The sequence below is a fragment of the Microtus pennsylvanicus genome, chromosome 3, assembly GCF_037038515.1.
Source record: "Microtus pennsylvanicus isolate mMicPen1 chromosome 3, mMicPen1.hap1, whole genome shotgun sequence".
Lineage (NCBI taxonomy): Eukaryota > Metazoa > Chordata > Mammalia > Rodentia > Cricetidae > Microtus > Microtus pennsylvanicus.
Genome location: NC_134581.1, coordinates 35,297,110 through 35,322,418, shown reverse-complemented (window position 1 = coordinate 35,322,418; position 25,309 = coordinate 35,297,110). Strand labels below are relative to the sequence as shown.

General features: G+C 41.9%; 2 protein-coding genes across 13 annotated transcripts in view; one reads left to right on the top strand and one right to left on the bottom strand.

Annotated features, from left to right (window-relative positions):
- Positions 1-2,525, top strand: part of Dop1a (DOP1 leucine zipper like protein A) — an 85,463-nt gene extending 82,938 nt beyond the window's left edge. For 5 of the 12 annotated variants that reach the window (XM_075965080.1, XM_075965078.1, XM_075965079.1 and 2 more), the window contains 2 exons: positions 239-289; positions 1,912-2,525. In XM_075965080.1, the coding sequence (XP_075821195.1) occupies positions 239-289; positions 1,912-2,217 (357 nt within the window). In that variant the 3' untranslated portion in view covers positions 2,218-2,525. The remainder of the gene's footprint in view (positions 1-238; positions 290-1,911) is intronic. The other 7 variants (XM_075965084.1, XM_075965085.1, XM_075965086.1 and 4 more) reach the window with 3 other exon arrangements.
- Positions 2,526-2,829: 304 nt separating this feature from the next.
- Pgm3 (phosphoglucomutase 3) lies at positions 2,830-25,197 on the bottom strand. The gene is made up of 13 exons (XM_075965089.1): positions 25,085-25,197; positions 22,440-22,645; positions 19,323-19,507; positions 17,665-17,732; positions 12,627-12,760; positions 11,697-11,892; positions 9,758-9,915; positions 9,221-9,304; positions 7,317-7,415; positions 5,886-5,999; positions 5,151-5,273; positions 3,910-4,083; positions 2,830-3,228 (listed from the first exon to the last, which is right to left on the bottom strand). Exons 2-13 carry the CDS (start codon positions 22,641-22,643, stop codon positions 3,139-3,141), a joined length of 1,629 nt encoding a protein of 542 aa, XP_075821204.1. The 5' UTR covers positions 22,644-22,645; positions 25,085-25,197; the 3' UTR covers positions 2,830-3,138.
- Between the last annotated feature and the right edge of the window lie 112 nt (positions 25,198-25,309).

The window sequence follows — 25,309 nt, the reverse complement described above, 5'->3', positions numbered from 1 at the left end:
TACAGAACGTGGGCGGGAAACCATGAATGCAGATGCAGTGAACACTCATGGGACTCCAGGCCCATGCCCTTTGCCATCTGCAATAATGGAAATCCTCCTTTGCCCAGAAATTGACCCACAGATAAGACAGCTGTTTGCACTGGAAAAAATGTCTCATCCAGATCCTTTAAACAAGGCCTTCACGGCCAGATATACTTTTCATTGGAACAAAGGCTATGAGTTCTCTTTCCTTCCACAGGACGAGGAGGACTTTAAGATTTTGGAGGGAATGGAGATGGCCAAGCATCAGGTGAGGGTGGCTATTGATGCTTGTGATATGGCAGCAAAAGCTACAAGAGAGGTAAACAGGAAGGAAGCTGCACTCCATGTGGAGATTTGTGAGGTCAAAGAGAAAAAGGTTTTCCGGAGATGTTTGGTCATTTAGTATTGAGGACAAGTACCTGAGACAAAAAAAAAAAAAGGTTAAGTGTTTGGGGCCCACAAGGGATCCCTCTTTTAAGAAAAAACTCTATAGAAGTATTTAAAAAATTATATCATGATTATCATATATTTCAAAAACTATAGAAAATGTAAGCAGCATTTACTTCCCTACAGGATAAATTTATCTTTATCCACCCTTTGCTTGACATTTAATTGCACTTTGATTTTTTTAGAGGACTAGAGGGCTATATGGTAAGCCAGGACTGTCTGATGGCATTTAGTGATATGAAAGTCCCTGTTTATCCTTTAATATAGATTGGAGGCTAAATTATTGCTAATAAATAAACTAGATGACAACTGTAGCCCATTTTTAAATCTTTTTTGCTTACACATGGCATTTCCTACTGTAACATACCTGTTTTCCTTCAGATTTAAAGCAAAGAGTGCTAATGGTATAGCTCAGTGGTCAATGCTTTTAATAGCCACAAGGCCCAGGGGTTTCATCCCTAACATAATAAATAAATAACTTGGATCACATTAGAAAACTGACAACAAAATACCAGATAAAATCAATTTCTTAGAAACATCCAGATTTAGAAGGGAGAGCACCATTTGTGAATGACATGCTTAATTGTCCTTCCTGTTTTCCTATTTCCATTGTTTTCTCCTTGCACTGTAATATATATGATTTTGCAAGTGATAGCACCCCAGTCCCTCAGTCCTTTCTGTGGTAGACTACTCATAGCTTTTGGGGTCACTTTCTGTGGTAGACTAGTCGCAGCTGTTGGGGTCACTTAGCTGAGGTCATAAAGTAGCCAAGAAACATATCATTTATTGCAGCTTTGAGACAAAAATCTTGTATCTTGAACTCAGTCCTCCCAAGTTGCTACAATTATTATTATGTGTTGCTGCATCCGACATAAGTAGCTCTATGTCTTAATATATAGGAATTACTGGTGTTGGTATTTAGTGAACAGTTTTTACATACATTCTCATTTGACTTCCTACTGCAAAAGAAAATTTGCCACGTCATCAGCAAGAACTGTGTGTCTTGCACAAGTTTAGCACAGTGAGTAAAAGGCAGAACTGGACTAGCCTATGTCCTTTCGCTCACAGTCCAGCTTCCCTCCTGTGTCTAACCCAACCCCTCATTTCTCTGTGTATCGACAGTAAGTATTAGCTATTGAACCCTGTAACTACCTTAAGGGAAATTTAGGCCATAAATTGATTTATCAGCAATAAAGTGTACGAAAAACTCTGTATCTGAAAATCACCAGCTTTTCTATGACTCTGTCACAGATCATTTAAACTAAAGTCACCGCCAGTCTAGTTGAAAACTATCACGAAAGGGAGCTCAGTGGTACCAAACTAGCTAATGGCAGCATCGGAAGCAGTGATTTTAATCAAGTCCGGAACACACATCATGGGTCTCCATTTTTCACATAACATAGACTTCACCTGTTAATGACAACTCTCTTTTTGTTTCTACAGAAGAATCCAGAGGAAGACACCTCAGGGAGGACACTGGGCTGGGAGCCAGGGCACTTGTTACTCACCCTCTGCACCATGCGCAGCATAGAGCAGCTTCTGCCCTTCTTCAACGTCCTCAGCCAAGTTTTCAACAGCAAAGTCACAAGCCGGTGTGGAGGACACTCAGGGAGCCCTGTCCTCTACTCAAACTCCTTCCCCAACAAGGACATGAAACTGGAAAACCACAAAGCATTTTCCAGCAAAGCCAGGCAAAAAATTGAAGAGATGATAGAAAAGGATTTTCTGGAAGGAGTCATAAAATCTTGACCACCACCGTGGTTCCCCAGAGACGCAATGGAAATGTAATTATTTAAAAACACACTGTTCTGAGTTGTATAGTTTTTCTTTTATATACATATATGTATGTATGTAATAAGACACTCTTCAGGTTGTATTTAATTTAAATATTTGTAAATAAGAGCTTATGTCTAAATGTGGCCTGAATCAAGTTTAAATATAGTTGGCTCATACTGATTATGGTGCCTATGAGAGGTCTATATATGCATATATAGTCCATTGTTCACTGTCTTGGGTTGTCTTGAACCTGCAAAATATACACCAATGTTGTTTTTTTTGTAATGTTGGTTTCAAGCCTCATTTAATTTAAATTGTTTTTTTTTCTTCTGTGGTTACCAACATCCTAGTATCAGAATGGTCACTTTGCTGTCAGAGACTTCATGTGGGGCTGTCCCTCCACATCCCTTCTCTTAAGAGTAGCTGAAGCCTGAACCACACATCCTAGTGAGGAGAGCACAGGCCTCTGTTAGTGCAAAGAAAGATGGGCCAACTGACAGTTCTATGCTGCTATGCAAACAAGCCAAGTCATTTCTCACTTTAAAGTCTGCCACTGGTTTATATGAAGTCTCCACTCTCCATATCTGAATCAGATAGGCCAGTGGTTTATTTAGATAAGTAATCACAACGGCATTGCGAGGAGTTAGTAAATAATACAATTTAATTTCCCAACACCCTGCATACACTGTAAAATTAATGACACTCAAACTTATTACAGATTAAAATCAGAGGTGAGCTTCATTAACAAGTCTAAGATTTACCAGCTTCTAAACCGTTTCTTCTGGTAGCATTTTTAAAAAAACAGATCTAAATCCATTAGAATACTGCCAGTATTGCCAATAGTTTTATAAAAACATTTTAGAAGTCCATTTTTCAAGAATATAAAAATTATCTTCAGAAAGGTGGTTGTGGCCTTTCTCCAATGCCTCCAGCCAGCTGAAACACCACCAAACTCACTTCGCCTGCAAGTCTATCGGCATTTTCCTACAAATCACATTAAGAGATTAGTGAGAGATATGGCGCCAGCCATCCATCCATAAATAATAGAAAGTAGGTTGGATTCTTCTAAATAAAGTAAGTTTTCAATTCAGTTAATAAAAATTTCCAAAGTAGAGTAAGAGAACAAGCCCCTTTAAAATCAAGATGGTTATGTACTAAGAATAAGTAATTCTTAGGATTGCCATCAGAGAATACCCATAGTCATGTAAGTAACCGTTGGTGTCTCCAAGTCCCCAGTTCAACCACAGCATGTAAAAAGGGCAAATGATAAAGCTGCAGAAAATGCAAGTAGTGAGAATGTCATTAAAAGAAAAATTTAAAAAGCAATTCAAAAGTCCAGAAAAAAAAGCAAGCATTACCTGCTGCTTTGGAAATACTAAAATAAACTCATGGACTATACTTTTAGAGGGAAAAGAATGTATAATCTATAATAAGTTAAAATTAGCATGTGTCAGACAAAGGATATAGTAAATACTCCTGCACAGGCAGAACATTATACCCTCAAGAATCTGCACTAAGAAACTGTTTGGGAACAAATTAAAACTGTTTAGCTATATACCTCCCGGGTACATTCAATCTTAATCTCTAAGAAAAATGTATTATTTTTCCACAGTGTGATTCCAAACACAATCAAACAGTGCTTTTCTCCTCCCGTTCCCAGCTTACTTGTGAGTCTGCTTCTGCATATACTCGGACAATGTCTTCTGTACCAGAGGGCCGAACAAAAGCTCGGGCAAGCTTGTACTTCTTCACCAGGTCATTGATTGCTTCTTGGAGTCCTGGCGGAGTGACTGCTTGTCTTTCAGCATCAGTGGTGCTAATAACTCTCCTGTCGGCAACCTGAGCACAAACATTTCCTATGTGTTATAGGAGCTTAACCTGTTCAAAATAGTCCAACCCACAGAGTAAGAGGCGGCCATTTCAAGTTACTATCCTGCACGGTGTATCAGTGACGCATAGGACAGGTGACGGGACCTGCGGTAAAATTTTCTGGTGTATTTAGCTAGAACCGTGTAACAGTTTTAACATTTGTCCAACTATTTAAAATTCTTCAGACTATAAAAAATTAACTTTAGCCAAACAGGACATTTACACATTGACTCAGAGCTACCATTAGAATAGTGGTCAGTAACTATTGTCTCGCCCCAGTAGTTACTGGTCAAATTGCTGATACGGCTGTAACAAGTGGCAAGCGATTACAGAAGAGGGCAGAGGTAAGCATCTCCTAAATATGCCAAAAACAAATCCAAATACTTGGTGGCCATTTCTGTGAACTCTGGCTTTAATCTCTAATCTCTCAACAATTCTACTGGAGAATATGTAGAGAGATGCGAATCAAGCACCCATTCATCTGAAATGCCTTTAGAGAGTTCTTCTTTGAGTCCACAGATTCTACTGCTTACATCTAGCTCCAAAAAATACTGTGGTCTGGTGTGGGTGTGCAGGTCTGTCATCAGGGGACTTAGCCAGACGGGTAAGAACTGTGAGGCTTAGTCTCCAAAAAAAGAAAAAAATTTAAGCATTATGGCATTATGTGAACTAAAAGTTAATTCTGAAGCAACAGTTTCAGTTAAAATGATAACATTATTTATCTGGGTTTTGCTTCAAAACAGTATGAGCTGGGCTGTGAAAGGAGAAACCTTTTTAAGCTAGTTACATAATTTTTATGATTTTGTTCATATTTTTAAATAATGCATATTCACACATAATACCATTCTTTATCATAAAAGTAGAAGTACAGAAGAAGTTATTTTTTAAAGTGTGAGTAAAGCAGTTTTTGTAAGGCCTTTCTTACTTCCTAAGTAGAGTGTACATACAGACCGAAATGTAACCCACTCAGGAAACACTTGGCGTGGGAAGACTGGAAGAATGCTATAGTCTGAAAGATTGTTTCACGCTCTCTTCACCTTAACTTTGAGTTGTCTGTTAGGAAGATCAGCATAAATGGCATCCCACTGCTGCACAGTCAGGCCCTTGAGAGCCAGGATCGCCTCAATCACCAGCATGTCAGAAATGGCATCTCCAGCTGCCTGCAAGATTGGGGAAACAAAGCACATAAGCCACCATTACATAATCCCACACGGATGCTGGCCGTGCATCGGCAACCAGTGATGAATGCCATGGACCAAGGAGATGCACGTAACCATGACAGACAACAATGACATGGATCCAGAGCCAACTCTAATAAGCTTCATTTCATAAAATAGAAATTATAACCTAGCTTCCTGCATTACTGCTGTGATTAGAAGGAAAAGTGGATAAAATGTCTGACCCATATCAGACATGCGGACTCCATGTCTCTCCTGGCTTCACGGTTGCTTTTCCATAGCAGTACTGCAGTTTCAGCTGTCGGACCCAAGCATGTAAATGGTACAGAATTTTCCAAAGTTGTCTTTGAAAAGTTAGCCAAACACACAAAATACATACTCAGTAGCTACTAAGTATACTTGACCATTTCAACATTTTTCTGACAAAATATCAAGGAAGCATATAAAAAATGTTATTTCCAGTGCAAGTCTCAACTGTGGGCACCACTCTTAGAAGCAAACCACCCAGCCAGGACTTCACCTTTTATAATTCTACATCCCATGTTTTGACTGATGTTAAGGTAACTCAGAGCCTGTGACCTCACCACTTCTAACCTGGTTGAACAAGTCGATAATGCTTGCAAGCATCTTTGCAGCTTTTCCTTTCTCGTCTTCTAATTCTTGTGCTAGTCTTTTTATCTTCGTTTCAACTGCTTCGCTAAACAGTGCCTGCAGCAGAAGTATATGAAGTCAGTCACAAACTCCAGGCCACCTTTCATTCCCAGGGAATCTAGGAACTGAATAGACAGATAACAGCAGCCTAATGTCTGCCATTAATGCTGAAATCAAATCAGAGCACAAAGGGTATTACTAAAGAAAAAGTTTATGGATTGTAAAACTAATTTAAAAGATACCACTTTTGACAAAAACTGAATACATATGAGCTCACTTCCTGAACTCTGCAGCAGGTACCTTTACAGGATATGTGTGAAGCAACATCAGCCATGAGTTCACTGCACTCGACAGTATGGCAGCTGGTGTCAGAACTTACTACCACAGACATTCCTTTGTTTTGAAATGCCACACCCACCTTTATAGTCCTCAAGAGGCCAGTATTGACGTGAGTACACAGTGCTCAATCACTTGAGGAAATGGGCACTTTTTGGTAAAATAAGATGCAGGGTGGTCACCTGGTTTTCCTAAATAAATTCTGACTGAACAGACCTACCCATTTTTTCTGTGAGTCGAGTTGAACAGATTCAGAGACCTTATGGACTTCACCTTAAAAACTGTACCAATGCTTACATTAGATCACTAAAGTTACATTTCAGCTGCATTTTATAGAAACACATTCTCCTTCTCCTTATATTTATGGATCTTCAAAAAGCCAAATTGAAATTAGTGAAGAGAATGATTTAAACTACATTCAAATATTCTCATGTCTACCTCAAATCCATGAAAAGAGGTGATATACAAAGACATTTCTAAATAAAATCTGAACATTAAAATAATCTTTAAAAAAGTTATACCCTTTAAAATAGTGACATTTATATTGAATTATATATGGCTTTTATTTTTTTCAGAATAGTCCTAAGAAAGCCCTGAAAACAAAAAAGCCAAACATAAAACACCTATGCTTGTATATGCTTTAAACCCAATAAAACTTTTCATCATAGCTACTCTGTAAGAAGTGGAAAAATTTTAAGAACATGAACAGAACATTTTAAAATAATTTATTGGGTTTTATGGGGTGTGTGTGTGTGTGTATGTGTGCACACGCACGTGCATACCTGCATGTGCCTGTCTCTGACTCTGCAGCACCGATCCAACTCATCCAACTCAAGACCTCACGTCTGGTTACAGAACTAAGCTCGCTCCAGCTCTTTAAAGAACAAATTGGTACACTTTTTATGGAGGATTGTCATAGCATCTAAGTATACGTTCATAGTGTAACTTACTACTACCTAGTCATGTTACCAACTACAAGAGAAATCCATTATTAAGAAAAATGCCAGCTAACCAGTTGACTTCTTTAAGAAAACTTACTGTGCCATGCCCATTTGCTTCAAAGTAAACTCCAATGTCAAACTCTTGAGCCTTGTGATGCAAATGCTTGACACCAGTTTTGGTGCAATAAACAGGTACCTACAACACATTAAAGAAAGACAACAAAGTCGGTTAATTATATATCTATTATTCCATAAATAAAACGGAATAAAATCTGAAACCTTCCTCTGGTGCTAAAGACAATAAAGACCTAAAACACCCACACAGGGAATGACTGCAAGTAGGTGGCATTGCCTGCTTTGAGAAGGTTGTCCGAGCTATAATATGGAGAACGCAGGACAAAGAGATCTGCATGCTCTCTAGTGAAGAGCCAATCCTTTGTAGGTAAATACCCTACACTAATGCAGGCTATATGATCTCCCACAGTCATTCTGTAGAGGCAGCCACAGACCTCACCTCAACAAATGTGCAGGGCGCTATTCCAATAGAACTCTTACAAACAGTGGCAAGTTAGATCAGGTCCCCAGACTATTTCTAACTATTGGCATAAAAAGTTAAGAAAGGACAGTTAGAGATAGGTGTGGTAGCACACACCTTTAACCCAGCTCTCAGGAAACAGAGGATGCCCTGTTCTATAGAGTGAGTTCCAAGACAGTCAGGACTACACAGAAAAATCCTGTTTTGAAAAATGAAAGTAACAGTAACAAAAAGGCCAACCAGACTTTTAAGACTGATCATGGCTAGTAATAAATCACCATTACTGGACCAGCAGCAATAAATAGGATATCAATGGTGGGTGTAAAAGATTTAGGAAAAACTGACAAACAAAACTACAAGAGAGACATCCAGTAAGATCAGTATTTGTTGGACTTGAAAAACCATAGGATGACAAGGGCCAAAAATACTTAATCCAAAAGGAAAATGGGATAGGAAGTAACAGTTTCTGGTGTGTATTAAGTTTCTAAACATACTAGGTACATACAGATGAAATTTTCAAACTAAACACTCATGCACTAACTGACGTCTGGTCAAGATCAGACAATGGATGCTGTAGTGGTACCAGAAGGTCAAGTCTCCTAGCAATACCGTGACCATCAGAGCTGAATACACTCAATGTTCACACAATGACATAAACTCACATCACACTACTGCGTTTCTCAGAATGTGTCCTAGGACCAAGTACTAACCCCATGAAAGGCCTTGAAGTGAAGCCACTGTGACCATGTATTTAAAGTACGACAGAAGCAAACAGCATCCATGTTTTTTGACCGTCTACTATTCTCTTAAAAAGCAGAAAATTCACATGAAATCTCATTTCTACTCCTCTAGAAGACTGACCGAAGCGGACAGCAGCTGGCCCAGGCATACTTCTTGGTTCCTTTCACCTGCTGTGCTGACTCACTTGCCCAGAGCCTGCAGGAATTTGGAGAAAGACGTGGGGCACCTAGCTGAAGGAAGTCAGTCACTAGGGAGCTTACTTTTCTATCCTTACTTCCTGAGTGACCCAATGTATCCATGGGCCTCACACCCCTGCCATTCCTTCCCCACAGTGGGCTGTATGCCTTCATGCACACCGAGGCAGAATAAGCCCTTCCTACCTCAGTTGCTTTCCAGGTCTGTGATCACAGCAATGAAGATATAGGTATAATGTTACCTTAAGGATTATGTTTGACAGAGGCATCTTCAGGCCTTCATGAGTTATAAATGTAGCTCAATAAGTCTTGGAAAAGATCTGCATTCATTATTAGATCACAGAATTCGCAGGTTTTAATATGCTCCAAGGTACAAGTGCACCAGAGACATGTGAGCCTTTTGACTAGTCACTGTCACCTGGACAGCGGTTCAGCTGTGTTCACTGTTCACATGTGGTAACATGATTATCCTCACAGAATGACCTTCCCACACTATTCAGAAGTGACCCCAAACTGAAGACACTGCGGTACCTTCATAACTTCTTCAAGGTATCTTGTGGAGCTTCCATTAGCATATGCAGTCTGTACAACACCAATAGTCAGGCTTTCTCCAATCTAGAAGACAACAATGACACACTTAACTCGCCATCAAAGGTCCAGGAGCCTCTGACAGGGATTTTCCAAAAGAGGGGAAAAAAATCAATTGCTAAACTTATCATAATGATGATATTAATTATCTCAGGTATTATTTGTTCTTAGAACTGGATGCTTTACAGTCATGATGAAATTCTCAGGAATGCATGCATCATCTGTTTTAAAGGAACCAAACCTTTACAAAGTTGCATGAGAAAGTCAAGTCAATACCAAGAAAAGCACCAATACAATACAGTCATCTAGAATACCATCTTTACTGCAACTAAAACGAATGTCCCTGTGCTGAAATGGCTGCAATTTCCACTTATTTTTGTTTTCCAGCCACAAGTATCAAGAACTCTTCCTACCCCATACACTCAAAGACCCTGGTGTGGAAGTGCTCCCTAGCAAGCCTTGGATGTCTCCCCACCTTACCTCCAACAGTAGCTCCTTAAGGAAGCTGCTAATTAAGGTGGCTATCTTGTCTCCATCTATGAGATGAAAGCGACCGTCTGCGTCACAGTAGTAATACACGATTCTGTCTGCATCCCCATCAAAGGAGCAGTATCTCTCGTTGGACCGCATTTCCATCCCTAGCACGCAGGATTAGGGTTAAGTGCATTTCAGACTAAGAAATGAGAATAAAGCTCACTATATAAAATATAACTTTCTCTGACACACATAACTATTTTCAATATAGATCAAAACTAACATTATATGCAACAGTACCACACATCCACTATAAATTTTTCAAGAGATGTTTTAAAAGATTCCTTGCAAAACACAAACCAATGTCTCCAGTTTTAAATACTGGTGTCCGGTAAGTCTACTGGTGCTCTTTTTGAAGACAGATCCTCACTATATAGTCCAGGCTAGCCCCAACTTAAAAGTCACCCGCCTCTGCCTCAGTGCTGGGATTAAAGGTGTGTATCACAGACCCAGCTATTTGTACTTTTCTTGCAGGTTAAATTCTAGCAAGGCAAGCTTAAAAAAAGAAAAGGGTCCTCAAATCTATTCATGCTAAAACGTGATATTACACTAAAATAAAATTCTATTAACCAGTTGATTTGGCTACATAAGTTTCCCATATAATTTTTTGAAACTTTCAGATTTTTAAAGGTAAGATTTCTGTCCTTTACATATTAAAAATAAAAATTAGCAATAGATAAAATATGTGCTTTGACTTAATAAGTATTTTATCTGCTTAAACTAAACAGCAATAAGAAAAGTAATTACAACCAAAAAGCTACGGAGAAACCCTGTCTCGAAAAATCAAAAAAAAAAAAAAAAAAAAGAAAGAAAAGTAATTAGGAGCACAGAATTATAACTTCCAAGAGCTCACTAAAGAGCTGCATAAAGTCACTGAAACTTCAGTAACTGTTATATCAGATATATTAGAAAACCTTGCCGTCCCTTAGCAACGATGCAGCAGACAAAGCCAGACTCTGTTAGCCTTGTTGCCTGCAGGTCAGAAAAACAGCCTGGGGGGAGTGGAGGGCTGGATTTCCCCAGGACACAGAGGCCACCACAGCAGTAGAGGAAGACCTCAACAATCAGACAGATGGATGAAGGTCCAGAACTGAAGGACAGGTAACGTTAATATCAAAACAAGCACTACAATGAAAAGGTTATATAAATTAAAATTCTACATGCTTGCTACATTAAGCCAGAACAGGCCACAAAAGTGAGGCCGATGCAAGGCACCTGTGGAGTGGTGAGGAGATGAGGTTGGATGATTTTGATAGAGAAATCAGAGTACAGGCAAACACTCAGTGGCCCAAGCAATACATCTGCAAGCCAGGCAAGGTTAGGGTCTGTAAGCGAGCATCTAGGATACCTCTTTACTACAATTAAAACCAGAACAGGGTTTTCCTAATCCTCCCTTTATATATATATTTATATATATAATCCACTGAGGATATAAAGGCAGCCTTCCATTCCCTTTCCAGCCAGTCTAGTGCACACAGGAAGACGAAGCTACTTACAACTGCTGCCATCAAACCAGTGATTCTCGGTGTGCTCACTGGGCCTGAGCCACCAAAGCCTGGCAACCCACCAGGAATAGAAATTCCCAGCCTGCATGTATCCCACCCTGGACAGACTAAATGAGAAAGGGAGCGGTCCCTGTGTGCTGACGGGGCACTTCAGTTCTGACGGGACCTCAGTTGAGAGCTGTCGTGCTAATGTGCTGTTTTCTGTCTGAGCTTTCAGCAAGAGCTGGCCGCGTTTTGCATGGCACTTAGAAACGAGAAGATTTCTAAGGACCCAAAGGTGGCAGAACCAGGACGAGTGCTGTGATTCTTCACTCGGAGACAGCTTTGCTTGAAAGTGAACTGGCTCAAAGAGCTCTAGGAGCAGGTGCAGACACACATACCCTGTGGGGGTTTCTGATGACTCTTCACGAAGTCAGCCCCGCACAGGTGGTTGAGCCTCCCTGCAGTCCCGTCATTAAACAGCTGGACCGACAGGCCCGGGGAGAAGTAGTGCGCCATTTCCTTTAGCTTCTCGGCCCCTACGCCATTCGCACAGTCAACCTTAACCAATCTGTTGTCATCTCCACTGCAGGAAGCCTTCAAAGGAAAAAGCCAGGGAAGGAAACTAAGTCACCAAAGGGAAGCACCATGATGCATGCGTGTATGTGAACTTGAAAAGGTCGCTTCATTTCCCTTTACCTGTCTAATTTAATGCAGAAAACGTGTACACAGTCAAACGAATTTCAAAACATCAAAGTCAACCTGAGCAACACAATAGTGGTGCCACTGAGTGACAGCTCCCAGGAGAGCATTAGAGTCCCAGCACAGCATGACATTAGCGCTCTTTCCTTGACAGCCATTTGATGTGCACACAGCCATGCAGGTGTCTGAATAACACTAGCATTCTCTGCAAGGCGTATCATGTCACAGGCGTGTGGACTTGGGGATGTGTTTTTATCAGTCTTTCACCAATCCTCACACCAAAGCCTGAGTTCTGAGCAGGAACAGCAGAGCTGTCCAGTGAGTCACCCGACACCTATCCAGGGAATCCACCTAAAAGAAATTCCTTGCCAGCAGTACTTCCTCAAGCCAGGAGCATCTACATTATAATCAAGTTCATCTCACTGAATATTGACAACCACAAGCAAAGACACCATGAGGTTTCCCAGGATGCACCTTGCCACTATACCCTCACCAGCATACACTGATCAGCTAAGTCCCAGTTGGAGGAAAGAAAGGAAACAAGAGGAGAACTCTGTAAATGAGGTTGTTGACTGTATCATTATATTCACTGCTGAAATTCTAATCACGATGGAAAAAAACTATCTCACCTGTTTGGTAAGGTCTACAAAAGCCTTGGAGAGTTTCTGGCAGTAGCCTTCTATGGTTGCCTTTCCATACCGGCCTCCGGAATTCCGACAATACACCATGTAATGTAGCTGAGGCGTAGTCAACAGGCCATAATCTGCCAAACAAACACAAAAAGCACTTCAGCTCACTTAGTAACAGAAGGCGCTCACACGAATTCATACCTTAAGAATGTTAGCTCCAGACCCCCATCCCCCACTCCCACCCCCCCAAAAAGATTGCACTGCTGGTGAGATTGTCCAAAACAGGACTTTGACCTAATAAACAGAAAGATTGTATATCTGGTTTTGTTTTTCAACACAGGGTTTCTCTAAGTAAGAGCCCTGGCTATGCTGGAACTCACTTTGTAGACCAGGCTGGCCTCCAACTCAGAGAGCTCCACCTGGGATTAAAGGTGTGGAGATTGTCTGTTATCATGTAAACAACCCTACAGGTGGGTTTCTGTTTACACTTCAGACAGTTTGCCAGGACAGTTACCTAGGGGGCCCAGCACCCAGTCCAGGTCAGTACCAGCTCAGGTCCCCACCCTGTGATGTAAAATCGGCTTGCTTTCCCACCATTTTGCTCTTCTTTCTGCTGAACCTCACCCCCAGCCCCTCACACACAGACACACAGACACACACACACACACACACAGAGAGAGAGAGAGAGAGAGAGAGAGAGAGAGAGAGAGAGAGAGAGAGAGAGAGAGAGAATGCGAGCGCCTTGGCAGTGTGATCACCAATAAATCTTTGTTTCTACCCACGAGTAGTCTAGTTTGATGGATTATACCAGAAACTCAGAAAACATAAAGCCAAACTTTCAAAATATCCAAATGCATAAATACCATTGTAATCCTCAACATTTTATGTTTTTTGTTTTAATTACTGTGCTTAAGAGATCTGTAAAGCAAAAATGTCTCTAACCTGTAAGTGCCATTTTCCCAACAACAGAATAACTTTCCAGAGTGCTGGGGGCTACTCTTGTCTGACTGTCTGATTTGAAGGACTTTGATGAAAATGTTGATCATGTATAATAAAGAACTACTTCTACAAGCTTGCTTTTCCTGGCTGCATGTGGACAGGATGTGTGCTTGATTACACTTGGGCAGGAAGGACATCAGGATGTATGCTTGCCTCTAATTGCACAAACACAGGAAGTATTATAGCCTTGTAAGTTTTGCCTTTATACACTCCTGACTAATGTAACTGGGCACTAAACCTTAGGAGTCCCAAATGCCAGGTGTAGACCTGGCGCCATATGTAAATAAAGCCTCTTCTTTGCTTAAAATTTATTCATGGTCAAACTGGTGAATCTCTGAATGACCTCAGACTCATAACAATATCATTATAAAGACATAATTCTAAAAGTGCATAATTCTAAAAGAATTGTAAACTACAATTAGCAAAAATAATAGCAAAAAATAATCATTTAAAATAGGTTACAGATAAAATTCAAATGAAGCATCCTGAAATCACCAAAATAGAGATAAGAGAAAGTATAATGGTTGTTCGGTATCTTAAGAGACAAGCCATGCCCACTCCTTCCCCCATCCACTGAGGCAGGCAGATCTTCCTTCCTGCTTGCAGCCTCTCTCTCTCTCCTTTCTGTCTCTCTCTTGGAGAGGCAGCTCCCGTCTCTCCCTTCTCCCCCCCTTCTCTCACTCTCCCTCCTCCCCCGCTCTTTTCCCCTTCTCCCCTCCCCTCCATAACCCCCTAAATAAATACCCAACCTCACTCTGCATGGCGTGCCTATCCATGTCTCTGTCTCTCGCCCACTGCCACTGCCACGTGTCTCCCTGTCCTGGACCAGCCACCACTGGGGGACGTTCAGTCGTCCCTGCCTGGGAGTGGCTACTCTCAGGGCTCACTGCCTGCCACCACATGGCCTGCTGCCACTGCTTGGAAACCTGCAGCACTTATGCTGCCTGCTGCCACCGGGGATCCTACAGCATTTTTAATTTTTCCATTACAGAAAGATCTCAGCCCAGGGTGGCAATACACACCTTTAATCCCAGCATCTGAGAGGCAGAAATAGGTGGATCTCTGAGTTTGAGTCCAGCCAAGAAACACAGTGAGACCCTATCTCAAAATAAATAATAATAATAATTAATAAAGACAAGGAAGGGAAGAAGAGGGGGGCATTCTCTTTGAAAGGAATTCCTCATCACTTGACAGGAATCATCAAACCTAGGTCTATGTGACTCCCAGGAGCAGGGTTGAAGGGATCCTTGGGGACATTGCTCTAAACAGAAAAACATGTCCACACACTAGGCTAAGATAAGGACCCCAGGAGAAGAATAGCCCTTTATAATGTTGAAGCCTCATTCACATTGTAAGGGTGCATCATGACTGGTTCACCCCAAGTCTGCACTTCCAGCAGTGTCTTAGCACTGAAGAGACCAAATGAATCCCTCGGGAGCTGTCTCCATAAGCACAGGCCCTTGTGTGGCATTGCTGCCCCAATGGACATGGCCAAAGCCCAAAAGATGCCAGTCACTAGCAAACGAAAGCAGACCCAATCAGGCAGTGGCCAAGGTACCTGGTAGAAACTAAACTCTGCCAAAACAATACATCTTAATAAATGTGCCACAAGTAACTTTCCAAGGAAACGAACAGCTTTCATACAGAATGGGACTCAACACCAGGAGCAAGAAGCAAGAGAAATGAATGCTAGGCATGAGTTAAACCAATGGTTCTCAGCCTTCCTAATGCTGCAACCCTTTAATAGAGTTCCCTGTGTTATGGTGACTCCTCAAGTGACCCCTCAACCATAAAATTATTTCATTGCTACGTTGGAACTATAATTTTGCTACTGTTATGAACTGTAATATAAATATGATATGCAGGATGTCTGACATGAGACCCCCAAAGGATGAGAACTACTGAGCTAGATGAAACTCAGAGGAAGAGTCTGCAACAGGCAAAGGAGCATATAAAGTTCCTGGGTTATCAGCTACACAAGAGAACAGCTCAGGAGGCCAGTCGCTCTGGTGGAAGGATTTGAGAGGAGGTGCAGAAAAATGGGGATAACCACCTAACTTTATTAAATGGAAATAGGTCAAAATAAAATAAAAAAGTATTCTAAATGACATGCAAAAGGAGGAAACAAGGATTTTGAGAGCAATACTGAAATTATCAAATCCTTAGTATTCGCCTTTGTTTTTTCTGTTGCTACAATGAACACCATGACCAAAACTAACTTGGGGAGGAAAGGGTCCACCATGGACTGCATTTGTCCAATGGCACAGATGGGTGCTGGCTTGTATGAAGCACCGCTGACTGAGATGAGCATCTCCATTATCCACATAAACACAGCATGAGAGAATGAGGATATCTCACTGGACTGTGACATGCAGTGGAACAGACACCATAGAGCAGATAGTAAATGAATGCAGGTGTGAAGGTGGCTGGATATAGACCAAAGGAGGGGACTGAGGAGGGGACCAAGGAGCCCTCATCAAAAGGGACAGAAAACAAGCAGCAGAGAGAACCAAGAAGGAAATGTATCCAAGCAAGCAGAAGGGTGAAGAGAAAACTGCCATGGTGCGGGGAGCTACAAGGGTGTAAGCTACGGTGGAGAGCAATGAAGAAGGTAAGTGGTCTATAACAATGACTGTTGGGGTGGGAGGGGCTCAGTGAACGAAGCACAGGTAGACAGCATGCGGACTGGATTAGGACCCCCAGCACCGCACATACACCCGGGCAATACTGGGCAGCTGTGCTGGCCCACCTCTAACCCTAGTCGGCTGCAAGTGAGTCTCTTTCCTGTCATGAATGAATTGAAAGCATACCCAGTGGAGTCGCCGAAGAAAGCTCTCATGACAAATGAGAAAACAGCACTCAGGAAATGAAGAGGCTAGCAAGTCTCGTCACACTGTCCTTGGCCAACCACCCAGGGAAACCACGGGTCAAACAGGGAGCTCTGAGTTAGAGTGGGAGATCCTGCCTCAACATATAAGGTAGGAAACAATCAAGGAATGCCCACCACTGACTTCTGGCCTCCACATACATACGCCAACACATGCACACACAGAGACAAAAAATAAAAAAGGTTGTCAATCCTTACTGTACTACTGTCAATCCAATACTGTACTGAAAAAGCCTCAGGCTCTCTGAAGCTTAACCCAACACTGCAGGATCTCTATTTGTCCTGATGACCCAGCAATCTGAATTCAGGTGAGCAGAGGAGACAGCACTCTCAACAGCCAGAAACAGCCACCTATAGCAGACTACAGACTGGCCAGGTGAGTAATCAGAGGCAGAAGCTCAAATCAGAACAAGATCTGCAACCATTTCTGAAATGGGCCTAAATTGTTTCTATTATGCATTAAGACCAAGCAGCTTTCTCAGCATTGACAATTATATAATAAAAATATTCAAAATCTCTGGAAAATGTTGACAGTGCCAAATACTCAGCCCAGACTGAACCCTTGTGTAAAAAAAAATAAGCACACCCATCTAGTTAGTATGTAAATTTCCTTTCTTCCCTTAAAAATGATAAAATTATATATAACCAGGCGAAGGTGGCACACACTTTTAATCCCAGCACTCAGGAGGTAGAGGCAGGCGGATCTCTGTGAGTTCAAGACCAGCCTGGTCTATAAGAGCTAGTTCTAGGACAGACACCAAAGCTACACAAAGAAACCTTGCCTCAAAAAACAAACAAACAAAAAATGATAAAATTATATGTCTAAAGAATTCTTTTATAATAAGTTTCTTCATGATTGATGATCAACAAACACCAGACTTGCAATTTTATATAACTGTATACCAGGTATTGTAGAAAATATATCAGACAGAGGGGGTCACAAGTGGAATAGATTTAATATGCTATGGCCCATGGATAAAGTCATCTGACTGCTCAGAAAAACCTGCAATATTTTAAAAGTATATCTAGTTATTAATTTCTTAACTTTTATTGTTTGTTACTTCCAAATTTTAAATATGTGCTACTTTTGAAATTTAAAAACAATTCCTTGATGATTTACTTACATACCATAAAATTTATGGTACTACATACCATAAAATTGGCCTCCTAAGACAGTCACACCGTCTAGTACAGACTGTGAAAGTTTCTCACTGCTGGGCCTGTGGAAGGAAAGAAAGACTTAGTAAATGGGAAAGCGGAAAGCACTGGAGGAGTGTGCTCACAATTTCAAAACAGCACAGTCACTGAATTTGAAAGCTATCAACTTTGGCAAAAACACAGGGTAAATTACAAGCATTTTCGCAGGAGCCTTTGCACAGGTGATTTCTTATAAAATTTTGGCTTTTAAATTTACAAAGAAAATACAAAGAGCCAGGTATGCGGATGCAGATCACTGATTCCTCCCACCTACTTGAGAAGCTGAGGCAGGAGGATCACTCAGTTCAAAGCCTGCAGAGACTGGGTTCAAAGCCAGCCTGGGTTAAATTTGTGCAACTATATCAAAATCTAAAAAGGGGCTAGGACTGTAGCCCAGTAGAAGTTCTTTCCTAGTATATGTAAGGCCCTGGGTTGAATACCCTGTATTAGCCAAAAAAGGAGAAAGTGAGGAGGGATGTAAAGAAGAGCTGGAGAAATGACTCAGTAGTCAGAGTGCATACTGTTGCTGCAGAGGACCCAAGTTCAATTACCAACATAGGCAGCTCACAGCTGGCTGTAACTCCAGCTCAAGATCTGATAACTCTAACCTTCTCAAGCGCGCACACACACACACACAAATAATATTTTAAAAGATATAAAAGGAACCCTAACTCATACCCAAATACCTTTCCTAGTTTGACTGTAGCAATATGTATCTTAGTTAATAACAGCAACAATCAAGACTGAATGCACACAGTGTGGAGTATGGGGCCTTAAACTACTGAGAGCATAGAACCTAGTTTTCATTTTATAAAATCATAACAAAGTATTCCTCTATCTGAAAAGCCAGGGAGTCATTATGGAACTACAGGTAAGAGCCAAACACAGTAATGGGACACTAACTGACTTGAGGGAATCAATCAATTAGCTATTTCTGCTGCCTATGGACCTAATGTGTGAATAGTTTTTGCAAAACCTGGTACCACAACATAGGGTAAAAAACTAAATCCAAGCTTTCCAGAAAATGAGAAAGAAGACTTCGATGAAGCCAGAACTTGCATAAAAGGGAAAACTACTATTGTTTCAAAGTAACTTTTAACATTGCAAAAAAGCAGGCTTTTGTAAAGGCAAAAGCTGCTGACAGTGACAAGTACAGAGGCTATAAAATGCTGCTTCCAGTGAATTCCAGAACAAAGAAATGACAGAACACCGGAACCAGCAACAGATTAGAAACCAAATCTCCAAGTGTGATTTGTTTAAAATGATGTGCTCTGACTGCAGCGGGGAAATAATCCTACAAAGTGTCACAATAATTAAATGCTTCTAACATGCAGGTAACAGCTATTATGTACACTGCTATTTCATGCAACTCTCACATAAATTCTCATTCATCACTAACCCTGAGATGGGAGCTCCCAAAGACTACAAGACCTGCTGAAATTATATAAAGTTTAAAACTAGAGAGACTCCAAACCCAGACAGTCACCATGTGCCACTTAAAAAGGTGGGATGTGCACTGAGCCTCTCTTAGTCCTTCCCACTGCCCTTGGTCCTGAAAGGAGATGCAATATTTCACAGATATTTGCCCTTGGGCAGGCAACTCGGATCATCACCTGGTGTCTCTACCAATAACTACGAAGGCAGGCTGCTGCAGATCCACGGCTTCTTCCTCCACGATGGTGGTAAGCACCTGAGGCATATCCTGCTCCTCAGCACTGGCCAGACAGGTAGCATGCTCCTCCCAGGACGGGGCCAACATTTCCCCCATAGGATCAATCAATTTCACACCATTGTCTTCCTAAAAGACAAACAAACCTTAAGGGGCGCCCAGAATGGAAGTGACTAAAGGAAGAACTTTTGTTATCATCCCTCCAACTGATGGCTGAGCAGCTGCCCTGGGGACCACTGGCACCAATGCCAGGCACCAACAGGTGTTTCCCTGATGTGGAATTCTCCTCTGTATGCTGTGATTACTGTTAATGAATAAAGAAACTGCTTTGGACCTATAGCAGGGCAGAACTTACCGAGATGGGGAAAACCCACTCCAACATGTGCTAACTACATTCACGTAAAACCTAAAAGCTTAAAAATAAAGCCTAGACACAAAAGAACAGAGTTAAACATGGTTTGGTAGCACATTTTCTTGGGTGGGCTTTGTTTGCTAGAAGCAAGCAGAGGCATGGATCCTTTAAGAGGTTTTCTTGATTCAGCGGTAGCAGAAAAAATAGCCGCACTGTTTTGAAAAAGCCATGGCTTCCTGGGTGGTGCTGCCAGCACAAACTCTCTTTCGAGAGATCCAGATATGGAGCACTTAAATGGGGTTTATGAGCAGAGTGTGACAACTGGCTTAATGGCAACAGACTGGCTGTGAGCCTGAAATGGGGTAATGTACATGGCTCTCAGAGGCAGGAAACAGTTCCACAATGCTAGACTGGGCAGCAAACAGGGGTGCCATCCATATTTGCTCTAGCAATGCTACAGCTTAGTTTTTAAGAAGCAGTCCTGGTCAGAAAATAATTATAAATACACAATAAAGACAAATTCAGATAGAAATGAGTCACACTGTTGGATAAATATGTAGGCTTAGGAAAGAGAAGAAAAAGTATATAGACAGTTAAAAAATAAGTAAATGGTTCAAAAAAAAGTAAAGTCTTTAAAGAGACAGAGTACAGATAGTCAAAGATTAAAAGGAATAAAGAATAAGCCATGTAAAGATAGTATATACACAGAGAGTCTGGATTATGTAAACTATTGTGTTTTCTTTGAATTTTTTGACTGCAGAGAGGCATCTGATACTTGGAACCGCTAAGCCAAGCCAACATATATACTTTAAAGGTATCTTGATTCTAAAATATGGGTCTAAGAATTTGTTGCTTTGGAAAAGAGGTTCTTTTGTTTCCACAGAAAATGAGAACCTGTGGATTAATTCCAGACTAATGTGTTTTGATGAACCAAGACCCTCCCAAAAGGTTGCCCCGCACACCCCCAAAAATTGTTTGTAAATGTTTGTTTACATTTAAAGAGGGATATGATATAGAAATGAATAATTTGCATTGGTATGGATCTTGGTCTACTGATATATATTTCTGCTCTTAAGGTATTGTGATTGTGCAGTTTATTTAAAAATGCAATGTATAATTAAGAAATATAGGCTAATAGATAATCATCTATAATAGTCAAGCTTGTAGTCATGTTAGTTAGGTTTTTAGATATATAGAGATATATTTTAGTCAAATCTTTCAGAGACCTTCAGAATATGGCTTTTAAAATGTTTTATGAACTTGGACTTTTCATGACAATGAGACACATCTGCTCCTGGCAACACCAGTCTACTTCAAGAGGATGATGGGTATCAAAGAGGCTCCTTATGAAGTTTGCTAGCCATTTGGGCAAGAAACTGCTCTTGCCTGGACTTCTTCTTTTTTTTTTTTTTTTTTTTTTTTGATTTTTCGAGACAGGGATTCTCTGTAGCTTTTGGTTCCTGTCCTGGAACTAGCTCTTGTAGACCAGGCTGGCCTCGAACTCACAGAGATCCGCCTGCCTCTGCCTCCCAAGTGCTGGGATTAAAGGCGTGCGCCACCACCGCCCGGCTTGCCTGGACTTCTTGATGGTATGCTGTATGAACTGGACATGCAGGACCCACAGAGAAATGACTGCTGAACTTGCCCAAAGGTGAGATGGTCTTTCAGGGTTCCTGTTACATAAGAGTCTGCCAGACATTCTACAGAACACAGAAAAAAGTAACTGATGAACTTTGCCATTACAAGGCAGAACAGATCTTCAAATTTCCTGCTTCATGGAAAAGTCTGCTGAATACTACAAGCCTGTAGGCTGAAGATGGATGCTCCAACAGTACAGAAGAACTTTGGGTGACTGTCCAGGCAGCAAGATGTCTCTGCCAATTCTAGAGCTTTGGAAGTTGCTTATAATGCACCTCCTCTTTACTTAGGTAATATATCCTTCTGGAGTCTTTGATGGAGTTGAAGAATAGAAAGTAGATATAAATATTGTAACTGTAATTCTTGCTCTGCTAACTGTTTTGTTATATGTAAATTTTCTTTGTTAAAGTTAAAACCTTCCTTTTTATTTAAACAGAAAAGGGGAGGTAAGGTGGGATTCCCCTCTGTATGCTGTGATTACCATTAATAAATAAATAAACTGCTTTAGACCTAGAACAGGGCAGAACTTAGCTAGGTGGGGAAAACTAAACAAAATTCTGGGAGAAAGAAGGCTGAGACAGGAAACACCATGGATCCTCCACCAGAGACAGACATGCTGAACCTTTGCTGACAGGCCACAACCTTGTGGTGTTGCACAGATTAATGGAGATGGGTTAAATTAATATGTAAGAGTTAGCTAATAAGAAGCTAGAGCTAATGGGCCAAGCAGTGATTTAATTAATACAGTTTCTATGTGGTATTTCGGGGCTGAGTTTCTCAGCCGGGGACAAACGAGCGGGCTTTTACATTTCCCTTGCATTACCTCTTCAGTTCCTTGTGATACTATCATGACTGATAATGTCTCCATCCAAACTTGGAAGGACATTCTGTTACTTCTCTACTACTCTGGACACTTTCCAAAAAAATAGCCTCATTTCATTCCCTCCACACCCAATGCAGCTGGATGGCTGCTGGGAGAGGGTGGCTTCAAACCCAAAGGACCATACAAATTAGGAGGCACACACTCCCAGCATTAGCAAAGTGCTCAGACACATTACACCAGCTTGTTACCTCGGGATTGTGGGAGGCTGTAACCATGACTCCAATGGTGGATTTTGTCTGCTTTGACCTCAGGACAGCTAGTAATCCCATTCGAAACATGATATGGTCGAGATGCTGGGCATTTGTCCGAAACCCAGCAGTCCCATACTGGAGAATGAGCCCCTGGGGCTTGGCATGGAATGCAGAGCGTTTAGAAACAGCCTCTAGATCCATGTCTGCAAAAGAAAGAAACGTTATTATCAACAAAAAGCTTTCAAGGACCATTTGCTTCCAAACTGCCAGCACAATGTAACACGCCTGTTTCACTGGGACCCTCTCCAAAGAAACATGTTGGGGTGAGGAGGGGGAGGGAGGATGGTGCGGGAGAATTGTCTGTATTCTGTCAATCAGGTATTTAATAAAACGCTGCTTGGCCAGGCAGGAAGTATAGGCAGGCCAACCAGACAGGAAGTAGAGGTGGGGTGAGGTGAACAGGAGAATGCTGGAAAGGAGGAAGCCCATTCCTCCCCGTCCTGCCCAGACTCCAAAGAAGCAACACGAAGTCACAGGGCTAACATAGATAAGAATAATGGATTAATATAAGTGATAAGAGCTAATAAGAAGCCTGAGCTAATGGGTCAATCAGTTTTATAACTTATTAAATATATAATAAAAATATATGCAGGCTTAAGGTTAAAGTCCTTAAAAATAAAAAAGAAAGAAAGAGAGTAGTTGGGTGTGGTAGTACACACCTTTAATCCCAACACTTTGGAGGCAGAGGTATTTTGACCTCTGTGACTTAAAGGTGTGGCAGGACACACCTTTAATCCCAATGCCTGGGAGGCGGAGACAGAAGAATCTCTGTGAGTTCAAGTACAGCCTGGTTTTCAGAATTATTCTAGGACAAAGATATACAGAGAACCTGTCTCAAAAAGTAAAAGTAAAAATAAAAGAAATAGAGGTTAAAATAAAGTCACATAAAGATGGAAAATACACAGAGAATTTTTCTTTTTTTTCTTTTTTTTTTTTTTTGGTTTTTTCGAGACAAGGTTTCTCTGTAGCTTTGGTGCCTGTCCCTGAACTAGCTCTTGTAGACCAGGCTGGCCTCGAACTCCCAGAAATCCACCTGCCTCTGCCTGTGATTAAAGACGTGCGCCACCACCACCTGGCCACAGAGAATCTTGATCTGTATGTTATTATGCTCTCTTTGAATTGTTTGAATGCTGAGGAAGGAGCAACTTAGGTGTGGGCCCCAGTTAATCAGTTAATAATCTAAAGTCTGGTGTGAGGCCCGTGAAGTGAAAGACCAAGGCTGAAGGTCAGATCCACAAAGGGCTGAGTACCTCCAAATGCCTGGGAAATCCACGTGACTCGCTCACTATTCCTCCCAAACTAGAGAGAAACCATCTCAGAGGAAAAGCAAAGTGCAACCATTTCCTCTTGTCTAAGACCTCCAAGATCAGCCAGGACATCTCCAAGACGACTCTCCAATTTATTCATAAAGACAGACGCAGCAATCTTCTAAATTTATGTCTAAAGCTACTCACATCTGCACAATGCTGCCCAAGCGTGGGCCCTGTTCCCCCTAATACTCTGAGACACCTCCAATTAATTTGAGGTTTTCTGCCTCAGCAAGCAGGGTGCATGCAGATTCGTAGACTGTGCACTTCCTGGGTCAATTCTATCCTAGGTAGCCCAGAGTAGCTGTCCTTCAGCTAACAACCACACCTCCTTGCTTTATTGTCCTTCCTTGTTCCGATGCACAACGCCACAAGAAATGCCGAAAAATGTTTGCTTCTATATGACTTGTAAAATCGGTCCTTCCCAAGCTAATTTAGTTCGTTCCAAAGTAATCAAACTTTTGTTCACAAGAACGAGTATATTTTTGTAAAAATTGACCAGTATGAAAGTATCGCGATTATTCATAAGGGTGTCAACCACTCTTATGAAATCCAGAACTCTCTCAAAGGAAAATAACAGTCATATAACAGCACGCTTCCACCCTTTAATGCGTTTGGAGTTCTAGAACTAATTTCAATAGGTATGGGAATGGTTATTAAAAGTCCCAACAAGGACGGGCGGTGGTGGTGCACGCCTTTAATCCCAGCACTTGGGAGGCAGAGGCAGGCGGATCTCTGTGAGTTCGAAAACAGCCTGGTCTACAAGAGCTAGTTCCAGGACAGGCTCCAAAACCACAGAGAAACCCTGTCTCGAAAAAGCAAAAAATAAAAAAATAAAATAAAATAAAAGTCCCAACAAGGCCAGGCAGTGGTGGCGCACGCCTTTAATCCCAGCACTCGGGAGGCAGAGGCAGGAGCATCTCTGGGAGTTCGAGGCCAGCCTGGTCTACAAGAGCTAGTTCCAGGACAGGAACCAAAAGCTACGGAGAAACCCTGTCTCGAAAATCAAAAAAAAAAAAAAAAAAGAAAGTCCCAACAGTGTCCAAGCTATAAGAGAGAACAGCGAAGCCCGCTTCTTTCATTCATCCTGCTATACTCGGTAGTACACTCTGCTCCCAGCTCCCGATTACCCGCGGCTCCCCGCCCTCCAGCGTGAAGTCGGCAGGGACCTGGGCCGCACTGAGCGGTGGGTAGGTGTGTCCGGCGATCACCCCCAGCCATGGCTGTCCAGGAACCCCCACCCACAGCGGCCCCACAGCCTCCAAGCCCGCTCACCTAGTACCGGAGCAGAAACGTCCTCTTCACATCCGAGCAGCCGCCGCGCACTGCGAACCAAACCAGCTTACTCAGACCCTGAAGACGTGGCCCAGCCTGGCTTCCGGCCCAACGCCCCGCCCTCCGGCCAATCGCGGTGGAGAGGGTCTGATGTCCCCGCCCCTGCTCGGGCTCCCGCCACAGCCAATCGTGGCGGGTTGGATATCCTGGCCCCGCCCCAGGCCC

Coding starts and splice junctions, on each gene's coding strand:
- Pgm3 (XM_075965089.1), bottom strand. CDS start 22,643: ATGGATCTAGAGGCTGTTTCTAAACGCTCTGCATTCCATGCCAAGCCC. Junction 12,761..17,664: donor CTTAGGAGGCCAATTTTATG/GTATGTAGTACC, acceptor TTTGTTTGGCAG/ATTATGGCCTGTTGACTACG. Junction 3,229..3,909: donor ATGCAGAAGCAGACTCACAA/GTAAGCTGGGAA, acceptor TGTGATTTGTAG/GAAAATGCCGATAGACTTGC.